Below are 17,657 nucleotides of genomic sequence, written 5' to 3'. Positions count from 1 at the left end.
AGCTAGGTATCCTGGCTGGGCATCATGGTATATCTTTGTAGTCCCAACTACTCAGGAGGCTGAGGTGGAAGGATCACTTGAGCCCAGGAGTTCAAGGTTATAGTGAGCCATGATCATACCACTGCACCCCCGAGCCTGGGCAACACAGTGAGATTCTGTCTCTTAAAAAAACAAAAAGTAAACAAACAAAAATCTCACCAAACGAAAAAACCTATGCATCCTTTGTCTCCCTGAGGCTATTCCCACTGGCACAGCCAGTTCTGTCCCTTTAATCTGTGCTAAAATCAGAAAAGTATCTAGCTGATAGTCCTTGTTACACAGGGGCAGCCAGGACCTCAGGGCTGAAACACAGATTTTTCAATTACTTATTAGGAGGTGCACAGTGTGGAACACTTCCTCAAAGGTAGAGAAGCATGTGCAGGAGTGTGTATTAGAGACAGAGGGCAAACAGACTCCATAATTCTACATGTGGCCTGCAGGGAGCAACCTCTCTCTAGCAATGACCACACCACATACTTATAGAGATATTGCAGGAAATGCATTTAATTGGCCAAGGAATAACAGTTTTGTTCTTAAAAATTAAAAAAAAATTATATCAATATATTTCCACTAAGCAGTTTCCACCCCTACATATTTTCATATAGAGATGTTGCTATTTTTCTATTTACAGTGCTAGGTACACAGTAAGCTTTTAACAAATAAACACATGGATTGTTCAGTTGGCTAAAGATAACTCAGACTTGCCTGAGGCATGGAAAATACAGGTTGAGAATAGGAGGAAGTACCAATTGGTAAATGTGCATGGAAAAGCACTGATACAGTTTGAATGTTTGTTCACTCCCAAACTCACACTGAAATTTAGTTACCATCCCAGTAGTTTGCAGGATTAAAAAAAGAAATTTGATTGCCATTGTAATAATATTAAGAGGTGGGACCTTTTTTCTTTCTTTCTTTTTTAAGATGGAGTTTCACTCATGTTGCCCAGGCTGGAGCGCAATGGTGCAATCTCAGCTCACTGCAACTTCCCCCTCCCAGGTTCAAGTGATTCTCCCGTCTCAGCTTCCTGAGAAGCTGGGATTACCCACCAGACCCAGATAATTTTTGTATTTTTGGTAGAGATGGGGTTTCACCACGTTGGCCAAGCTGGTCTCAAACTCCTCACCTCAGGTGATCCAAAAGAGGTGGGATCTTTAAGACGTGATTAGGCCATGAAGACTCTACCCTTATGAATGGATTAATGTCATTATCAAGGGGGTGGGTTTGTTATACAAGAATAAGTTTGGCTCCTCTTGCTCTCTCACCATCTCTTTGTCCTTCAGCTGTGGGATGATGCAACAAGAAGGTCCTTGCCAGATGCCAGCACCTTGATACTGGACTTCTTAGCTACCATATCTGTGAGCCAATACATTTCTGTTTCTTAGAAATTACCCAGTCTCAGGTATTCTGTTATAGCAGCACAAAGCAAATGAAGATTAGCACTTTCCTTTCTGATTAATAGCTTGCCCAAGAAAAACAAATACATTTGAAAATTTACAAAAGATCTCTCTAAAAGCAAGCCATGATTAATTCTTTAAAAACAAAGGAAACAGTCATCTTGGTTTTATAAATATTCCCCTTCAATTCAAAGTTCATCTTTCATATGTATTAGAGAAACAAGTTCCAGGTTTATGCAGGTTTATACACGTTTAAAGTTTTACGTTTAGACTCAGCCCTGTCAAATGCATTTATATCAAACTGACTCAGCCCTCTCCCCAGCTAGATGCTGCAGAGACTGGATGAAGCCATCAAAGTCCACCCATCACTGAAAGGGACCACTGAGATTAGTTTTGGCAGGCAGCACTGAGCAAAGAGCAGGGCAGCCTGGCCTGAGCTTGGCCAGCCTAGCAGAAGATGTGCATGTGTTCTTAAAGCCAGCGATACTTCTCTTTCCACAGAATAGGCTATGGGCTCCCAGGGACTTGTACCTTCGGCTGCGACTTGCCTAGAGGCTATCTGTCTATCTCTCAGAACTTCTCTGTTTTCTAAGCAGCAAAGAATGAGCACCTTTAATCCCAGCAGTATCCAAGAGCACCCTGATCCCAGAAGGACCCCTTTTCTGGAGAGGCCAATAGGCTCAGGTAGCTTTGGAGGGTGGGCCTGCAGGGAGAGGGGCTGAGCAGTCTGTCTGTCCACAAGTGAGGTACAGACACACCCTGAGCCCCCTGGAGGGTAGTGGTCTTCCACAGAAGCTACAGTTGATGTTTGTGACTACTGGCCTCATCACAGGCCCAGTCTCCCCATCTACCAAGGTTCACGGTCACGCTGCTTCACAGGCTGAAGCCTCTGCAGGGAGAGGAGGCAGCAAGGTGACTGAAGCAGGAACAATTGGGAAGGAGCTATCTGTGATCTCTTGACCAGCAGGAACACTGGCTCCATACCCAACCAGGAGTACATAATGCAGGAACCAGAGTGACTTTCCTCCACTCCTGTGCTTGTTTTGTTTGTGTTTGTTTGAGACAGGGTCTTGTTCTGTCACCCTGGCTGGAGTGCAGTGACATGATCTCAGCTCACTACAGCCTCAACCTCCCAGGCTCAAGCAATCCTCTCAGTTAAGCCTCTCAAGTAGCTGGGACTACAGGTGTACACCACCATGCCCAGCTATTTATTTTATTTATTTTGTAGAGACAGGGTTTCACTGTATTGGTCAGGCTGGTCTCAAACTCCTGACTTCAAGTGGTCTTCCCGCCTCGGCCTCTCAAAGTGCTGGGATTACAGGCATGAGCCACTGTGCCCGGCCCACTCCTAAGCTTCTTACATGTCCTCTGGGAGAGCCCCCAGCATCACTGCTGGCCCCAGCTCCCAGCCAGGGCCCTAGGTGCACATGCAGGAGGGACATGGTGCCATCACTCTGCCCTCACCGGGTGCCGAGGCTGTGTGAGTGAGTAAGCGCACCAGAGGAGGAGGGGATTCAGCGGGTGGTCCCACAGCCAGGGCCAGAGCGCAGGAAAGGCGGCACTGTGGCAGGTGTGTGGCATGTCAGGAGCCCAGAAGCTGCTGTCCTAGGCCCCTTTCCTCCCGACACCTTGATGTGGTCTAAATGAGGGGCCTCAGCCGAGGGACATTTCACTGAGTGTCAAAAGCAAAGAGAGGGTTAGGAAACCCCGGGGAAAAGGGAATGTCAAGGTGAGGAGATGAGGCCTTTCTACATGAGGACCAGGGGCAAGGCCACAGAGTCCCAGAGAGGTCCTTGGGCACCAGAGCGGGCAGCCATCTTCCTCAGTGGGGCAGGCCCTGCCCGACCGCACAGTGGTACACAGCCTCTCCCTGCCCGTCTCCCCAACCGACACAAATCTCCACATACAAACAGACCCTGTCCTCACCTCACCATGACAACCAGCACCCGCTTGGGCCTGCATGGCCCTGGTGTAGACCCAAAGGTGGAGTGTGGGATGAGGGTGAGGAAGGCAGCGTCCCTGTCCTTTGAGGGCAAGGCTGCCCCCCAGGTGGAGCTCTGCCCCAGAGGAGAGGCAGGCTCCAGACCAGAGAGGCCAGGAGCTGGTAGAGTGAGGCCTCCCTCTGCCACCCCTTCCCCTCCCCGACCCATCCAGGGGAGACTTGGGAGGCAGGGGAGGAGCGCCCATCACTTTCCGCCCCGGGAGAGCACTGAGGGGGCTCCGGGCTGGGTGGCCATGATGTGGTAGATGGATTCCCGGAAGCGCTGGTCCCTGCTGAGCCGCTTGGCCACCTCCTTTAGCTCCTCCATGTTGTTGGCATCCAGCTGGGAGGTCATGAAGGACTGGGACGGCTTCACTGGGGAAACAGGAGCCCGACAGCCCCATGAAGAGTGCTCCCTCTGCAAAGTCCTGGCCCTGTCCCCAGCCTCACGCCACCCCTCACTCCCTTATGTGTGCTGAGCTTCTTCCAGCCCCTTCCCACCCACGGGCTTCCACATCCTTCGAGAAACCCAGGGCCCTGAGAATTCACACATTTGTTCAAGGATGGTGGGGTTGAAGGCTCAAGGCCACACTGTCCCACCTCAGAGCTGGGCCAACCCTTCTCGCTCCCCATGTTGCCCTCTTCCTGCCTTGTCACCACCCCCCAGGACATGCAGACAGACACACTCACTGTCATTCCAGGAGGTGCTGGACCGGCGCCGGTGGAAGCGGCAGCTCTTGATGCGGCGAGTGGCTGCCTTATGGATGTACACGGAGTTCTTCATGATTACGGGCATCTTGGCCTCCAGCTCGGCATTCCGGATGCACTCCTCAAAGAACCCTGTGGTGGCAGGGCCAGGAAGGGTGAGGTTCGACTGCATCCTTACCCCCAGCTGGTTCCTCCCCTCCCAAGGATTCTGGCGAGATTGAGTGGGAAATATGGTGACCCCGTCCCTTGAGATTCCACAGCCACCTACTGAAGGGGGCTTTCTTTGCCTTTCAAACCACAATCTGCAGCCATCTCAGGGCAGGTCTGCTGAGAACAGGGCTCTGAGCTTTTGACAAATGGAAGAAGCTCCCAGCTTTCTTCCCACCCCAGATCCAACAGCCACAAGAAAGCAGTGGCACGTAGATGCCCGCAGGGAGGGAACTAGAGAAGAAAGCCTTCAACATTCGTGGTGCGCCTCGTGCATAGCAGGCCCTGTGTGGGGTTCCTGGCTCTACAGGGCCGGGACCCCATCTGGGGCTGAGCGCCAAGGTTGGGGGCTGGGACCTAGAGGCAGGGCTTACTTTTCAGATGGCTCACGTCCGCCCGCATCCTCTCCTCCTTCTCCTTATTCCGCACCTTGGAGTTCAGCCCCTGTTCCAGGCTTCGCAAGGCCCCCTCTGCCTCCCGGAGACGTCTCTCCAGGTCCATGCGGACCTTCACCTCAGCCTGAGGTTGATGAGAGGGAAACAAGAAGGAAGTCGGGTCCCGGAAGCAGCTGCCATCTTCCCCGGAAGCCTTCCCTGGTCACCCCTGGCTCAATGGGCTTGGATGGGAGTTATCACATCCTGCCTCCAAGTCTTACCCTTGAACCAGATGGCCTGGACTTGGCCCCTGCACCCAGCAGGTGTCTGTCAATGATGCAGCAGACTCGCTGCTTCCCCTCATGGTGGCTCCTTCCCCTGTGCCTGGCCATCTGGTCAGACTGACAGAGATAATTCATCCAGCTACCCGGTAAAGTGCAGGGGTGGGAGGGGAGTCTCCAGGGGAGGGGAAAGGCCCTGGTACCAGCTGCTCTCAGCAGGCCAGTTCACACCTTGAGCTCCCGCTCAGCCTGCTGCTTCTCTGCCGTCAGCTCCTGCAGCGAGTTCTGCAACGCCTGGGACTGGCTGGAGTAGAACTCACGCTCTTCCTCCAGGGCCCGTGAGCGCTCCTCATTCTCCTTCATCCTGCAGGGACAGAAGAGGCACTTACTCAATGCTCACTTGCCAGATGGGATTGCCAATGGGTGGGCAGCTCCTCTTAGAGACCTGGGCTGGAGAAACCTTGAATCCCAGAGCTTCACAAGCCCCTGAACTTTGTGGGTCCAGGCACCCAGGGGATAAGATGGATGGTGTGGTCAGTGATGGGAGCCCTAGGCTTAGAGTCAGAAGACTGGAGTCCTGGGTCCAGAGCTTGCTAGTTCTGTGCCCTCAGAAAAGTCATATAACCCCTCTGAGGCTCAATTTCCTCATTTATAAAAGGGGGCTGAAAAACTTGCCCAGGCTGCCACAAAGCATGGTGACAAGGACCTAATGACCATTGCACGAGATCATTATCAAGCCACGTTTGGGTAGTGAAAGTTCTTTCTCCACTTTCCTGGTGGGGAAACTGAGTTCTAGGCAAAAGGAAGTGAATGTTCCCTACTTGGTCAGTGCCAAGGAGAACCCAAGAGTTCGGGTGTCCAGTTCGAGGAAGGTTACCAGATCGCAAAGCCCATCATGAACTTGGGGACCCGGGGCTCCCTTACCGCTTCTCTGCCAGGAGCTTCTCCTCTAAGAGCTGCTGCATCTTCTCCTCGATCTGCCGGAGGTTGCTATGGAGACCCCCGCTGGGAGGGGGCTGCTCACTCTGATTGGCCAGTGTCTGCAGGTGGTTCTCGTTCTCCTCCAGCATTTCCAGGGTTTTCTTCTTCTCTATGGAGAGTTCCTGGCGTGGAGGGAAGGAAGGAAAAGAAAAGCCCAATTTAGGTTCTCCGATGTGGCTGCCCTCACCTGCCTTTCCATTCCAGGCAGTGACCCACTCCTCTCTCAGTCCTCTATGGCAGCTGAAATGTCTTCATTCTTCTCCAGAGCTAAAAGGCCCAGATGTCTCTCACAAGAGGGCAAGGTTACTCCTCCATCAAGGGAGTCATAAAGGAGCCCAAAGTGCCTTCCACTGGAGATGGCATCTACTAGAATGGGTCACATGAACTTCTGGGGTCCTTGTTCCTCCAGGGCAGAGTGAGGAGATGTGTTGGGCTTATGTGAAAAGCAGCCAACAGGAACCACCCCAAGAACAGATTTAGATGCTCTCCCCACAGATCGAGGCTGCAGTGAGCTCTGATTGTACCACTGCATTCCAGCCTGGGCAACACAGCTAGAACCTGTCTCAAAAAAAAAAAAAAAAAGTCTCTTCATTAACAGACTGGGATCTTGTACTTAACTGCATTACACAGAAGCAGAGTGTACATGTCCACTTCCCATCCATGGGAACCACCTCCCATGATATAAAACAGGGAAAGATAAATGAATAAAGGCCCCACAAGCTCCAAGGCTCCCATAAGTCAAGGGAGACAAGAAACCTTTGCAGCCTTGATGGTAATTCATGGATACAACACAGATATGGGCCACACACCATATGTGCCAGGCCCACTTCAGGGGATGGGCTTGGAGAGATCAAGAAGACACAGTCTAGTGAAATTCAGTTTGGAAAACGTGCCTAGCATGTTAAGTCCCATAAAATAGTACAAAGTGCTGTGGGAGCCAAGAGCTCAGAGAAGTTCAACTTAGGAGATATGTGAGCTGAGTCTTAGAAAGGTGAATAGAAGTTTTCCAAGCAGAGAAGAGGTGGAAAGGATACACTATGCAGAAGGAACAGTGTGGGCAAAGGTATGAAGCATGAAAGAGCTTGCTTCCTTGGGGTACCTGAGCTCTGTGGTTTGGAGCAGGGATTGGGAGTCTTTGTGCAGGGCATGCAGAGGCAGCAGAGGGAAGAGTGAGGCAGAGGTTGCTATGGAGACCCCCGCTGATTGGCCAGTGTCTGCAGGTGGTTCTCATTCTCCTCCAACATTTCCAGGGTTTCTTCTTCTCTATGGTAAGTTCCTTCCCCCAGAGGGAAGGGGAGGCTGGGGCCAGAGTTTGTAGTTGCTTGCCATGCTAAAGAGTTTGTACTTTGTCCTTGAGGCATGTCACCTCCCCTCCCCATCCCAGTTTCTGTGGTATCAGGTGATGGTGACCTGGCAGTTGATTTCCCTTTATGTTCAATGTCACCCAGGAGCAGCTAAGTGAACAAGCCACGAGAAGGAAGCGGTGGTCGGCTCCACTGCCCACCTTAATCAATCCTCCACCTGGTATAAAAATATAAGCACCAGAGGTGGATTTTCTGAGGCCATGGTAATACCAAGGACAAGCCTGAATTTGTCCTTCTGGGTCTCGGAACAACCACTTCTTGCTTTGGGCCTCACGCATGGGCTGGAGTTTCTGATGATCCATAGAGAAGAGACCCTTTAGATCAGCACCCCTCCATGCCCATTTCTCTTACAGATCACCCCCTGGGGAAACATTGCTGGAAAAAACAGTGTCATGTGGTCCAGCCAATCAGCCTGCCACCTGGTCAACTAACCCACCAGTACCCCCTCACCTCCAGCGTCTGCTGCAAGGACTCCGTAAGGTGCCTCAGTTCCTTTTTCTCTTGTTCTACACCCTTAAGGCATCTTGCAGTCAGTTCCAGCTCCCTGTGGGGGCAGAGGGCTGGGTATGGCAGTGCCCACTCTCCCCACTCCCCACCAATCACCTCTGCACATGGAAATGCTTTTCCTTCACTTCCTGATGTGGCTCAGAAGGGCTCTTGAATGGCCAGCCCCTCTGCACAGCTGGGCCCTGACAGCAGCCATAGGGGCCTGGAGCTGAAAGGAAGTCCCAGCCACATGGGGTTAGAATCACTTGTTGCAGGTACACATGCATCTGTCACCTGGAATAAACCTAGGGTACCCCACAGGCAGAGGGAAGCACTGGAGAAACAACGGGGCCCCAGCCTCACCCTATCTTCTCTGGACAGCACTTGCTAGAATCCATGTCATTCTGACACAGGACATGGCTAAGGCTCGTCTCTAGGGTAACAAGATCCTTGCTGCCTTCTTCACAAGCTTCAGTCACCTAAGGCTTTTACACTAGTTGCCCCTTATCCTACTTGGAACATCTTTCCCTTCTCCTGCCCAATTTTTTGAATCGTACTCACCTTTCAAGGCCCAGCCCAATCAGCCCTGTATTCAAGCCCACAAGGATCATGCATGTGTCTCAATTCCCATAACAGGAAATCTGCACCATGCCTTCTGGCACCTGATTATGTATTATTGCACTAACGTTTCCTGGGTGCGAGTCTGGTTTCCCCAACCAGATCATTCTGTTCCTTCTAGTACCTGGCAACATTCTGGAAGCTGAGTAGGTGTTTGGCTATTTACTTAGTAAGATCCTCTGGGTTTTTCTCTCCTCAAAATACGTATTTAATGGACACCATTGTATAAGTTGTTAGAAGAAAACTCTTTCTGGGCTATCACTGATGATGTGTGGTGGTGATAACGATCATGAGGATGATGATGATGACCACCACCATCACCCCCACCACCCACAGCAGTGGTCTCTACATTCCTGGGGGCTGCCTCAGAATCACTTGGGGTATTTTTAAAAATATATATATATAGATTTCTGGCCTGGTGCGGTGGCTCACATCTGTAATCCCAATACTTTGGGAGGCCGAGGTGGGAGGATCATTGAGATCAGGTGTTCCAGATCAGCCTGACCAACATGGCAAAACCCTGTCTCCAATAAAATTATAAAAATTAGCTGAGGGGTAATTAGATGGGGGCACACATCTGTAATCTCACCTACTTGGGAGGCTGAGGCACAAGAATTGCTTGAACCCAGGAGGCAGGGCTGCACTGAACTGAGTCACGCCACTGCACTCCAGCCTGGGTGACAGAGTAAGACTCTGTCTTAAAAACAAAACTATATATGTATGTATCCAAAATCCATGTTAACTGAGTCCACTGAAAACACACATATATATAGATTTTTTAAAAACCATATATATGTGTATATAAATACACACACACACACATATATTTTTATATATATATAGAGAGAGAGAGAGAGAGAGACAGAGACAGAGACAGAGAGATTTCTAGGCTCTACCTTTAAGAGATTATAATTCAGTAGAAGATGATTATAATGTACAACTAGGTTTACAAACAATACATGGTACTAAATATCCCAAATGACATCATTCCCAAAAATGTGAAAGGACTGTGCGGGAAAGACAGTGAATGTTGGGGGCCTTGGCCAACAGCACCTCTAGGCCAGCGTGTCCTGTCTGACCCTGGGTTAGAGAGGCTTTCATGAAGGCAGGGGACCTTGTGGCTTGGAGGGATGCTCCAATGCCTTATGCTCTAGTGGGTAGAAATGACCTCATTTGCCTGGGGCAGGGGAGTCTACAGATTCTTCTGGGAACACTGAAGCCTGCAGCCTTGGGAGGATAGACTCAAACCAGGATAGACCCAGGCCTGGAGCCTTGAGAAGATAGTGTCTCCGAGGTGGAGGCCTCCTCAGGTCTGATGGGGAAGGTGGGATCTGCATGCCCTAACTTGGCAGCACCCCCAGCTGCCGGGAGCTACCACCACCTCTTGATTTGCTCCTGCTCCATTCTCAGCTCCTGCACCACTTCCTCGAACTGCTGCTTCTCGGCCTCCAGCACCTGGTTGAGACGCTCAAGCTCCTGAAGAGACCAGAGAGGAAGAGAAGAGTCACAGGCAGCAAAGGACCCCTGAGATCAGGATCCCCCACTCTAAACTAAGGGACCCTCTGGGATTTAGCACAGCCTGGGGCATGTGCTGCGCCAGACCTGGAGTTAAGTTCTGAGGATGGCTGGCCGCACTCAATGACACATAGTCTCGACAAACCCAAATCCATGATGAACTGAGCCCACTGAAAACACATTTTGCATGCTGAAGGCTGGGTTTAGGAACACTCCCAACATTATTCCCTGCGGTTGGAGGTAAGTATAATTCAGATGTCTACTCTGCAGGGCAGCTCCAGTCACTGCCACCATCAGGCAGGTTGGCTGTCCCTCACACACAGAGAAAAGAGTGGTGTGTATTTCCATTCAAGCCCCCTGGAGTGATGTCTGTTAGAAGTGGCAAGGAAAAGCTATTCCCAACCCAAAAGTCAGAGAATAAGGACTTTTTTTTCTTGAGGTAACTGGGAAGCAATGACTCCAGGTGGCTTCAGCTTCCCTTTGCTCAGGTCCCAAAGTGGAAAAGAACTAGAAAGTGCAGGACAGGCCTCAGGGGACCAGACTTCCCCCTTCAGGAATGCCAGGAAGCCCAGGTGTTTTCCCAGCAAGTATATGTCCTCCAGGAGTCCTATTTTCCTGGGGTTCAGTGGCAGGTGGCATTGGGGGGCACATTTCACATAGTTGGGCTTGAAGCATTTTTGTGACAACTGCTTTGTTCCTTCACATTTTACACTCTGGGGGGATATTATTTCCACATTCCCTTCCTTTCTCATCTTCCAGCTCTAAATTACACTCTCATTTTCACCTGAGGGCTTCGTTCCCAAGTTTAATGGAAACCCCACTGGGGAAGGAGGCCCTCTAAATGGAGAAGTTGCCATGCTCTTTGAGGAGATGCCAAGAAGGAATAAAATATGAGGCAGAGGAAGGAGCCTGTGTTCAAACCCTACGAACTCCATCTCTAAACTACTTACCCAAAGAGTTGCTATTTCTTTCCTTTCTAATCATTATTGGCACATCAGCACTTTGGGCATGGATCACTGGTTACAAACTGACCTCAGTTTGCCAAATATTGTCATCACCAAGGCTGCTCACTGCTTACTGGTATTATTATTAATATTATTATTTTTAAAGATGGTGTCTCTGTCACCCAGACTGGAGTGCAGTGGCATGATCACAGCTCACTGCAGCCTTGGTCTCCCAAGCTCAAGCCATCCTCCTGCCTCAGCCTCCTGAGTAGCTGGGACCACAGGCTAGAGCCACCAAGCCCACCTCTCACCATTATTCGGATGCTCCTCCCAGGCACTCTGCATGGCTACAGTGCACCTGCTAAAGGTGAGTGGGTCCATGGGACTAGCTAAGGCCAATGGAATGAGAGCGGAAGTGTGTTACTTCCAGGCAGATGCCTTTAACAGGCAATGCGTGATATGCTACATTCCCTTACCCCGGCCATGGCAATCAGTGTCTAGATATGAAATACCATACATAGACATAATATAAATATAATTAAAATTTTATTCTTATAGACCCCAACTCCTCTTTAATGAAATAAAAGTTTGCAGCTTCAGAAAAGTTAGAAACTCCCTATTTTATTCATTCTCAGTAGCTGACACAGGATATTGGATATTGCTAGTGATGCTAAACCCCTTTGTAGCCTCAGATTCGACAAACCTGACATATTCCCTCTCCTCAGTGGGCTCTGCCTGCTGGGGCAGAGCTGTTTAGAAGCCTTGGAAATTACAAGCTGTAAGCATCTTCGGGCTTACATCTGAAAAATCACAAAGGCACCCAGTTTTTGTTTTTTGTTTTTTTTTTGAGACAGAGTCTCACTTCGTCACCCAGGCTGGAGTGCAGTGGCATGATCTCTGCTCACTGCAACCTCTACCTCCTGGGCTCAAGCAATTCTCCTGCCTCAACTTCCCGATAGCTGGGATTGCAGGTGCACAACACCATACCCAGTTAATTTTTGTATTCTTAGTAGAGACGGAGTTTCACCATATTGGCCAGGCTAGTCTCAAACTTCTGACCTCAGGTGATCCATCCCCCTTGGCTTCCCAAAGTGCTGGGATTATGAGTCACCGTGCCCAGACAGTTTGCCCAGGTCTTACAAGTCTGAGGCCTCTACTGCTTCAGAAATGATCACGGGGGACTGACCTGGAGGCTCCACCTCCTCCCTGGAAAGCCCCTTTCTCCAACATTCCAACTTGCAAATATTTCCCACTACTTAATATTACACTGGGACATCTTTTTGTAGTTGAAAATGGGGGGAGGGTCAATGATTAAAACCCACTCTTTCCCTCCCTAGCATTTAAGTGCCTCGTGATGCCAGCAGATCCCAGCTATGCCTCCGAGAGGCAGAAAGTGAATCTGATTCACCTGAAAATAATATGGCAAGACAAGCATTTGGCTTGGAATGATTGGAATCCCCTTCCTTCCCCAGTGGTCCCAGATACATGCGATCAGATGCTTTTCTACCTGAGTCAGTGTTACATGTGCCTGGGCAGCATTTATTGCTCTGTGAAAGAGTCAGAGAAACAGGCACCCATGAATCAGAAACTCCAGGGTCAAAGGAACTTTAAAGGCAATTAAAATCTCCATCAGATGCTTCAATCTCCTGCTTGGTTTTCCTGCCAAGAGATGGTCCAAGCTCTGCTTGACTGGCTCTCATGACAGCCCATTTCACCCCTGAACAACCCTGGTAAAAGCCTTTCCTTATCGACTCAACCGTCTGCTAGATAATTCTATTTATTCATGCCACACATGTTTGTTGAGTGTCTAATATGGTTCAAGCATCTGCCAAGCTATGCACTGAGGACGTGAAGATAAGCAAAAACAGTTGTATCCCTGCTCTCAGGGAGCTCACAGTCTAGTGCAATTATTAATGAAACCAGGTCCGGGAGAGGTGGCTCATGCCTGTAATCCTAGCCTATGGGAGGCCAAGGTGGGTGGATTGCTTGAGCTCAGGAGTTTGAGACCACCCTGGCGAACATGGCAAAAACCCATCTCTACTAAAAATACAAAAAATTAGCCAGGTGTGGTGGTACAAGCCCATAGTTCCAGCTACTTGAAGGGCTAAGGCAGGAAGATCCCTTGAGTCCGGGACGCAGAGTTTGCAGTGAGCCAAGATCATGTCACTGCACTCCAGCCTGGGCAACAAAATGATGCCCTATCTCAAATAAATAAAATAAAACCAGGATTTTCGATCAAATGCAAACATCAAATATTACCAAAATAATCAGACACATTAGAGTAGCATTACAAACCAAGACACATGATATGCAGGACAGGGCCATGTTCTATGTAAAGCTACCCTGATGGGTGTGCAGCAGGTATGCAGTGTGGGGTGGGGTGAGATCAGGTGATTCGTTAGCTGACGGATGAAGGTGAATCAACAGAAGGAAAAAGAAGGAGCATTCCAGGCAGAAGGAAAGGTATGTACAAAGGCACTGTGAGAACCTGCTGCCCTAAAAGAACCAAGATTGGCCCATATGGCTGGGCCCAGAGTGAGAGTGAACGTCATGGGAGGGAAGCTGGATGGGCTGACAGAGGCTATCATTTATTAAGCACTTCCTACGTTGCAAGCAGTTTGTATGCAGTCCTCCCAATACCCCTACCATGGAGTAGTGCCTCATTTCAGAGAGTGCTACCTGTGCCCTCTCTGTCTGCGCTAGATCCAAGGCAATCTAGACCACTCCCACCCCCTCCCCTCCCCTTTATTTGCTATTTATGTGCAAACAACACCTATGTTGATACCTCTACTCTCAGTTGAGCTCCATCCCCTTGTATTCCAACTGTTGGCTTCACATCTCCAGCCAGATATCCAAAGATATCACAAACACATGTCCAAGAACAAATTCATGATCTTCCCCATCAGAGCTTGTGATCTTCCCAGTGCACCCTGACTCAGGGAATGCACCACCATTCACTGTGCAGGTGAGAAACTTCGGAGTCACGCTTCACCCTGTCCTTCCCCCTCTATTCTTTCCCCTTCAAGTCCAGTTCATATTGCCACCCCCTGCAACCCTGCTCTAGAACCTGCCAGGCAACTTCTCTTCATCTCACTGCCCTGCTCTGGTTCACACAGCTGTTAGGTCTTGCCTGGACTAATGCAGTGGCCTCCCACTTGGGCTCTTTGCACTCTTTTTGGCCCCTCTTCATCCTTTTCTCCATATTGCAGCCAACATTACTACTTAAAATAGAAATCACTGTAATCCCAGCACTTTGGGAGGCCAAGGCAGGTGGGTCGCCTGAGCTCAGGAGTTCAAGAGCAGCCTGGGAGATATGGTGAAACCCCATCTCTACAAAAAAAAAGAAAAAATTATCTGGGCATGGTGGTGTGCACCTGTGGCCCCAGCTACTTGGGAGGGCAAGGCAGGAGGATCACTTGAGCCTGGGAGGTTGAGGCTGCAGTGAGCCAAGGTCGTGCCATTGCACTCCAGCCTGAGTGACAGAGGGAGGCAATCCTCCCCCCAAAAATGGAAATCAAATCATATTACCCACCCTTTTTCCTCACTCCCTACTCAAAACCTTGATTGCTTCTTCTTGGTCAGGAAGCAAGATAAAAAATAGAAGGTTATTTTAAAAAATTCATACAATGAATCAGTATATTGCCATTAAAACTGATGTTTTCAAAGAATGTTGAATGACATGGAAAATGTATTATGTTAATGAAGGTATAATGAAAAGTATAATGAAAAGGCCATCCATAGAACTGAATATCCAATATGCTCATAATTATATTTAAAATACACCATATTTAAGAATAATCTATAGGGAAAAAAAGACTAAAATGAAAAACGCCAAAAAGTTTGGTGACAGTTGTCTGTCAGTTATGGGATTAAGAATAAATTTTACTTTCTTATTCATGTTTTGCAAGTTTTCTATAAAAAGCATAATTTCTACCATTAGGGGAAAAGTTATAGATTAAGGAGGAGAAAGAAAGAGAATTGAAGAACTTCAGTTCGCAGTCCAGCATGTAAGGAATTTAGAAGTTGTCACTCCATTCTAATAAGTAAAAATCTGAACAAGGCCGGATGCTGTAGTTCATGCCTGTAATCCCAACAGTTTGGGAGGCCAAGGTGGATCGCTTGAGCCCAGGAGTTTGAGAACAGCCTGGGCAACACAGTGAGACCCTGTCTCTAAATAAAATAAAATAAATTTAAAAATCAAACAAATTGAAAAATCAACAAGTATTCTTACATCAATGGAGAAGTGAGATCATAGAGCAAAATTCTATTCCCAAAATTGAAAAGATGGGCAGATTAATACAGCTTGGATATTTGTTCCTGCCCACATCTCATGTTGAAAATGTAATCCCTAATCTTGGAGGTGGGGCCTGGTGGGAGGTATTTGGATCATGGGGGCAGATCCTTCATAAATAGCTTGGGTCACCCCCTTGGTGATAAGTGAGCTCTCGCTCTGAGTACACACGAGATCTGGTACACACGAGATCCACTCCCTGCGACCTCCGCCTCTTGGGTTCCAGTGATTCTCCTGACTCAGCCTCCTGAGTAGCTGTGATTACAGGTGTGTGCTACCATGCCCTGCTAACTTTTTGTATTTTTAGGAGAGACGAGGTTTCACCATGTCAGCCAGGATGGTCTCGATCTCCTGACCTCATGATCCACCCGCCTGGGCCCCCCAAAGTGCTGGGATTACAGTCGTGAGCCACTGCACCCAGACAAACTCCTTTATTTTTTCTATTTATTTATTTAGATGGAGTTTTGTTCTGCCACCCAGGGTATGGAGTACCATGGTACGATATTGGCTCACTGCAACCTCTGCCTCCTGGGTTCAAGTGATTCTCCTGCCTCAGCTTCCTGAGTGGCTGGGATTACAGGCACGCACCACCACGCCCAGCTATTTTTTTTTTGTATTTTTAGTAGACATGGCGGTTTCACCATATTGTCCAGGCTGGTCTTGAACTCCTGACCTCAGGTGATCCACCCACCTCAACCTCCCAGAGTGCTAGTATTACAGGCGTGAGCCACCATGCCCAGCCAATTAAAGTCCTTTAAATGTAATTCAGCTGAAGTGTTTCTTTTATCAAATGAATGTAAAATAAAAACTTTTACTTTTCTTATTTGTAATTGATCTAACAGATAATAGCAAACAAAGTAGCTGATTATGTATAATTATCTATCTGCTATATACACTTATGTATAAGTGAAACTAATGACAATAATATTAAAAGAAACAGTAAGGAAGAATTGGATATATTTTGTTATTATAAGGTACTTGTATTATTAGTGAAGTGGCATAGTGTTATTTGAAAATGAATTTGGATTAGCTGTAAATGTATATTGCAAAATCCAGGATAGCCACTAAAAAGGGGAGAAAAAAGAAATACAACTGATATGCTAAGTGAAGAGAGAAAATTGAATTGTATGAAATGCACAATTAAAACCCAGTAGGGGCCAGGCATGGTGGCTCACATCTGTAATTCCAGCACTTTGGGAATGCGAAGGTAGGAGGATTGCTTGAATCCAGGAGTTTGAGACCAGCCTTGGCAATATAGCAAGACCTTGTCTTTATTTCTTAAAAAATAAAAAATATCATTTTCACTCAGGATTCTAATAAATGTGATTTTTAAAAAGATTTTAAAAATTAAAAAGAAAATAACACAGAAGGCCAGGCATGATGGCTCACATCTGTAATCCTAGCACTTTGGGAGGCCAAGGTGGGAATATTGCTTGAGCCCAAGAGTTTGAGGCCAGCCTGGGCAACACACTGAGACATAGTCTCTACAAAAAAATAATAATAATAATAATAATAATTAATTAATTAGCCAGGCGTGGTAGTGCATGCCTGTAGTCCCAGCTACTCATGAAGGCTGAGGCAGGAGGGTTTTTGAACTTGGAAGGTCAAAGCTGCAGTGAGCCATGACTGTGCCACTGGACTCCAGTCTGAGCAATGAAGCAAGACCCTATCTCAAAAAACAAACAAACAAACAAAAAAAAACCCACAAACATATGTGGAGGACAAAAATAAGAACAAAGAATAAGGACAACAAATGAAAAACAGTAACAAATATGGTAAATACTAATGCAACTATATCAATAGTCACTTTAAATGTCAATGGTCTAAATACACTAATTAAAAGACTGAGATTGTCAGAGTGGACCAAAAACCAAGACCCAGCTATATACTGCCTGCAAGAAACCCACTTTGAATATAAAGACAGATATAGACTAAAAGGGATGCAGAAAGATATATCATGGCAATACTAATCAAAAGAAAGCAAAAGCAGCTGTACTAATTGCAGACAGAGCAGACTTCAGAGCAAGGAAAGTTGTTAGGGATTAAGTGGAGCACCACATAATGATAAAAGGGTCAATACTCACAGAATACATAACAATTTGTAATGTGCGTATGCCGAACAACAGAGCAACAAAATACATGAAGCAAAGACCTGATAGAACAGCAAGGAAGAAATAGATGAATCCACCATTATAGATGGAAACATTGACACCTGTCTCTCAGAAACTGACAGATCTCGAAGGCAGAAAAAATAGCAAGGACGTAGTTGAATTCAACAGTCCCATTAATCAACTGGATATAACTGACACCTGTATGAACTGAATTTTGGCATTCCCTCAAAATTCCTACGTTGAAGCCCTAGCCCTCAATGTGGTAGTATTTGGATATAGGGCCTTCATGAGATAATTAGCGTTAGGTGAAATCATAGGGATGAGACCCTCATGATGGGATTAGTGCCCTTGTGAGAAAAGACA

At 47.8% G+C, this 17,657-nt stretch overlaps 1 protein-coding gene across 1 annotated transcript in view; it reads right to left on the bottom strand.

Moving 5' to 3' along the window:
- Positions 1-525: 525 nt before the first annotated feature.
- PLEKHD1 (pleckstrin homology and coiled-coil domain containing D1) overlaps positions 526-17,657 on the bottom strand; it is a 41,164-nt gene continuing 24,032 nt past the window's right edge. The window contains exons 7-13 of the mRNA XM_012438276.2: positions 9,815-9,909; positions 7,780-7,873; positions 5,909-6,087; positions 5,216-5,348; positions 4,704-4,848; positions 4,105-4,254; positions 526-3,789 (exon numbers count right to left, since the gene is read on the bottom strand). Of these exons, the coding sequence (XP_012293699.1) occupies positions 3,620-3,789; positions 4,105-4,254; positions 4,704-4,848; positions 5,216-5,348; positions 5,909-6,087; positions 7,780-7,873; positions 9,815-9,909 (966 nt within the window). The 3' untranslated portion in view covers positions 526-3,619. The remainder of the gene's footprint in view (positions 3,790-4,104; positions 4,255-4,703; positions 4,849-5,215; positions 5,349-5,908; positions 6,088-7,779; positions 7,874-9,814; positions 9,910-17,657) is intronic.

The sequence above is a fragment of the Aotus nancymaae genome, unplaced genomic scaffold, assembly GCF_030222135.1.
Source record: "Aotus nancymaae isolate 86718 unplaced genomic scaffold, 86718_ANA_hifiasm-v0.15.2.pri h1tg000011l, whole genome shotgun sequence".
Classification (NCBI taxonomy): domain Eukaryota; kingdom Metazoa; phylum Chordata; class Mammalia; order Primates; family Aotidae; genus Aotus; species Aotus nancymaae.
This window is presented reverse-complemented; position numbering and strand designations above follow the sequence as displayed.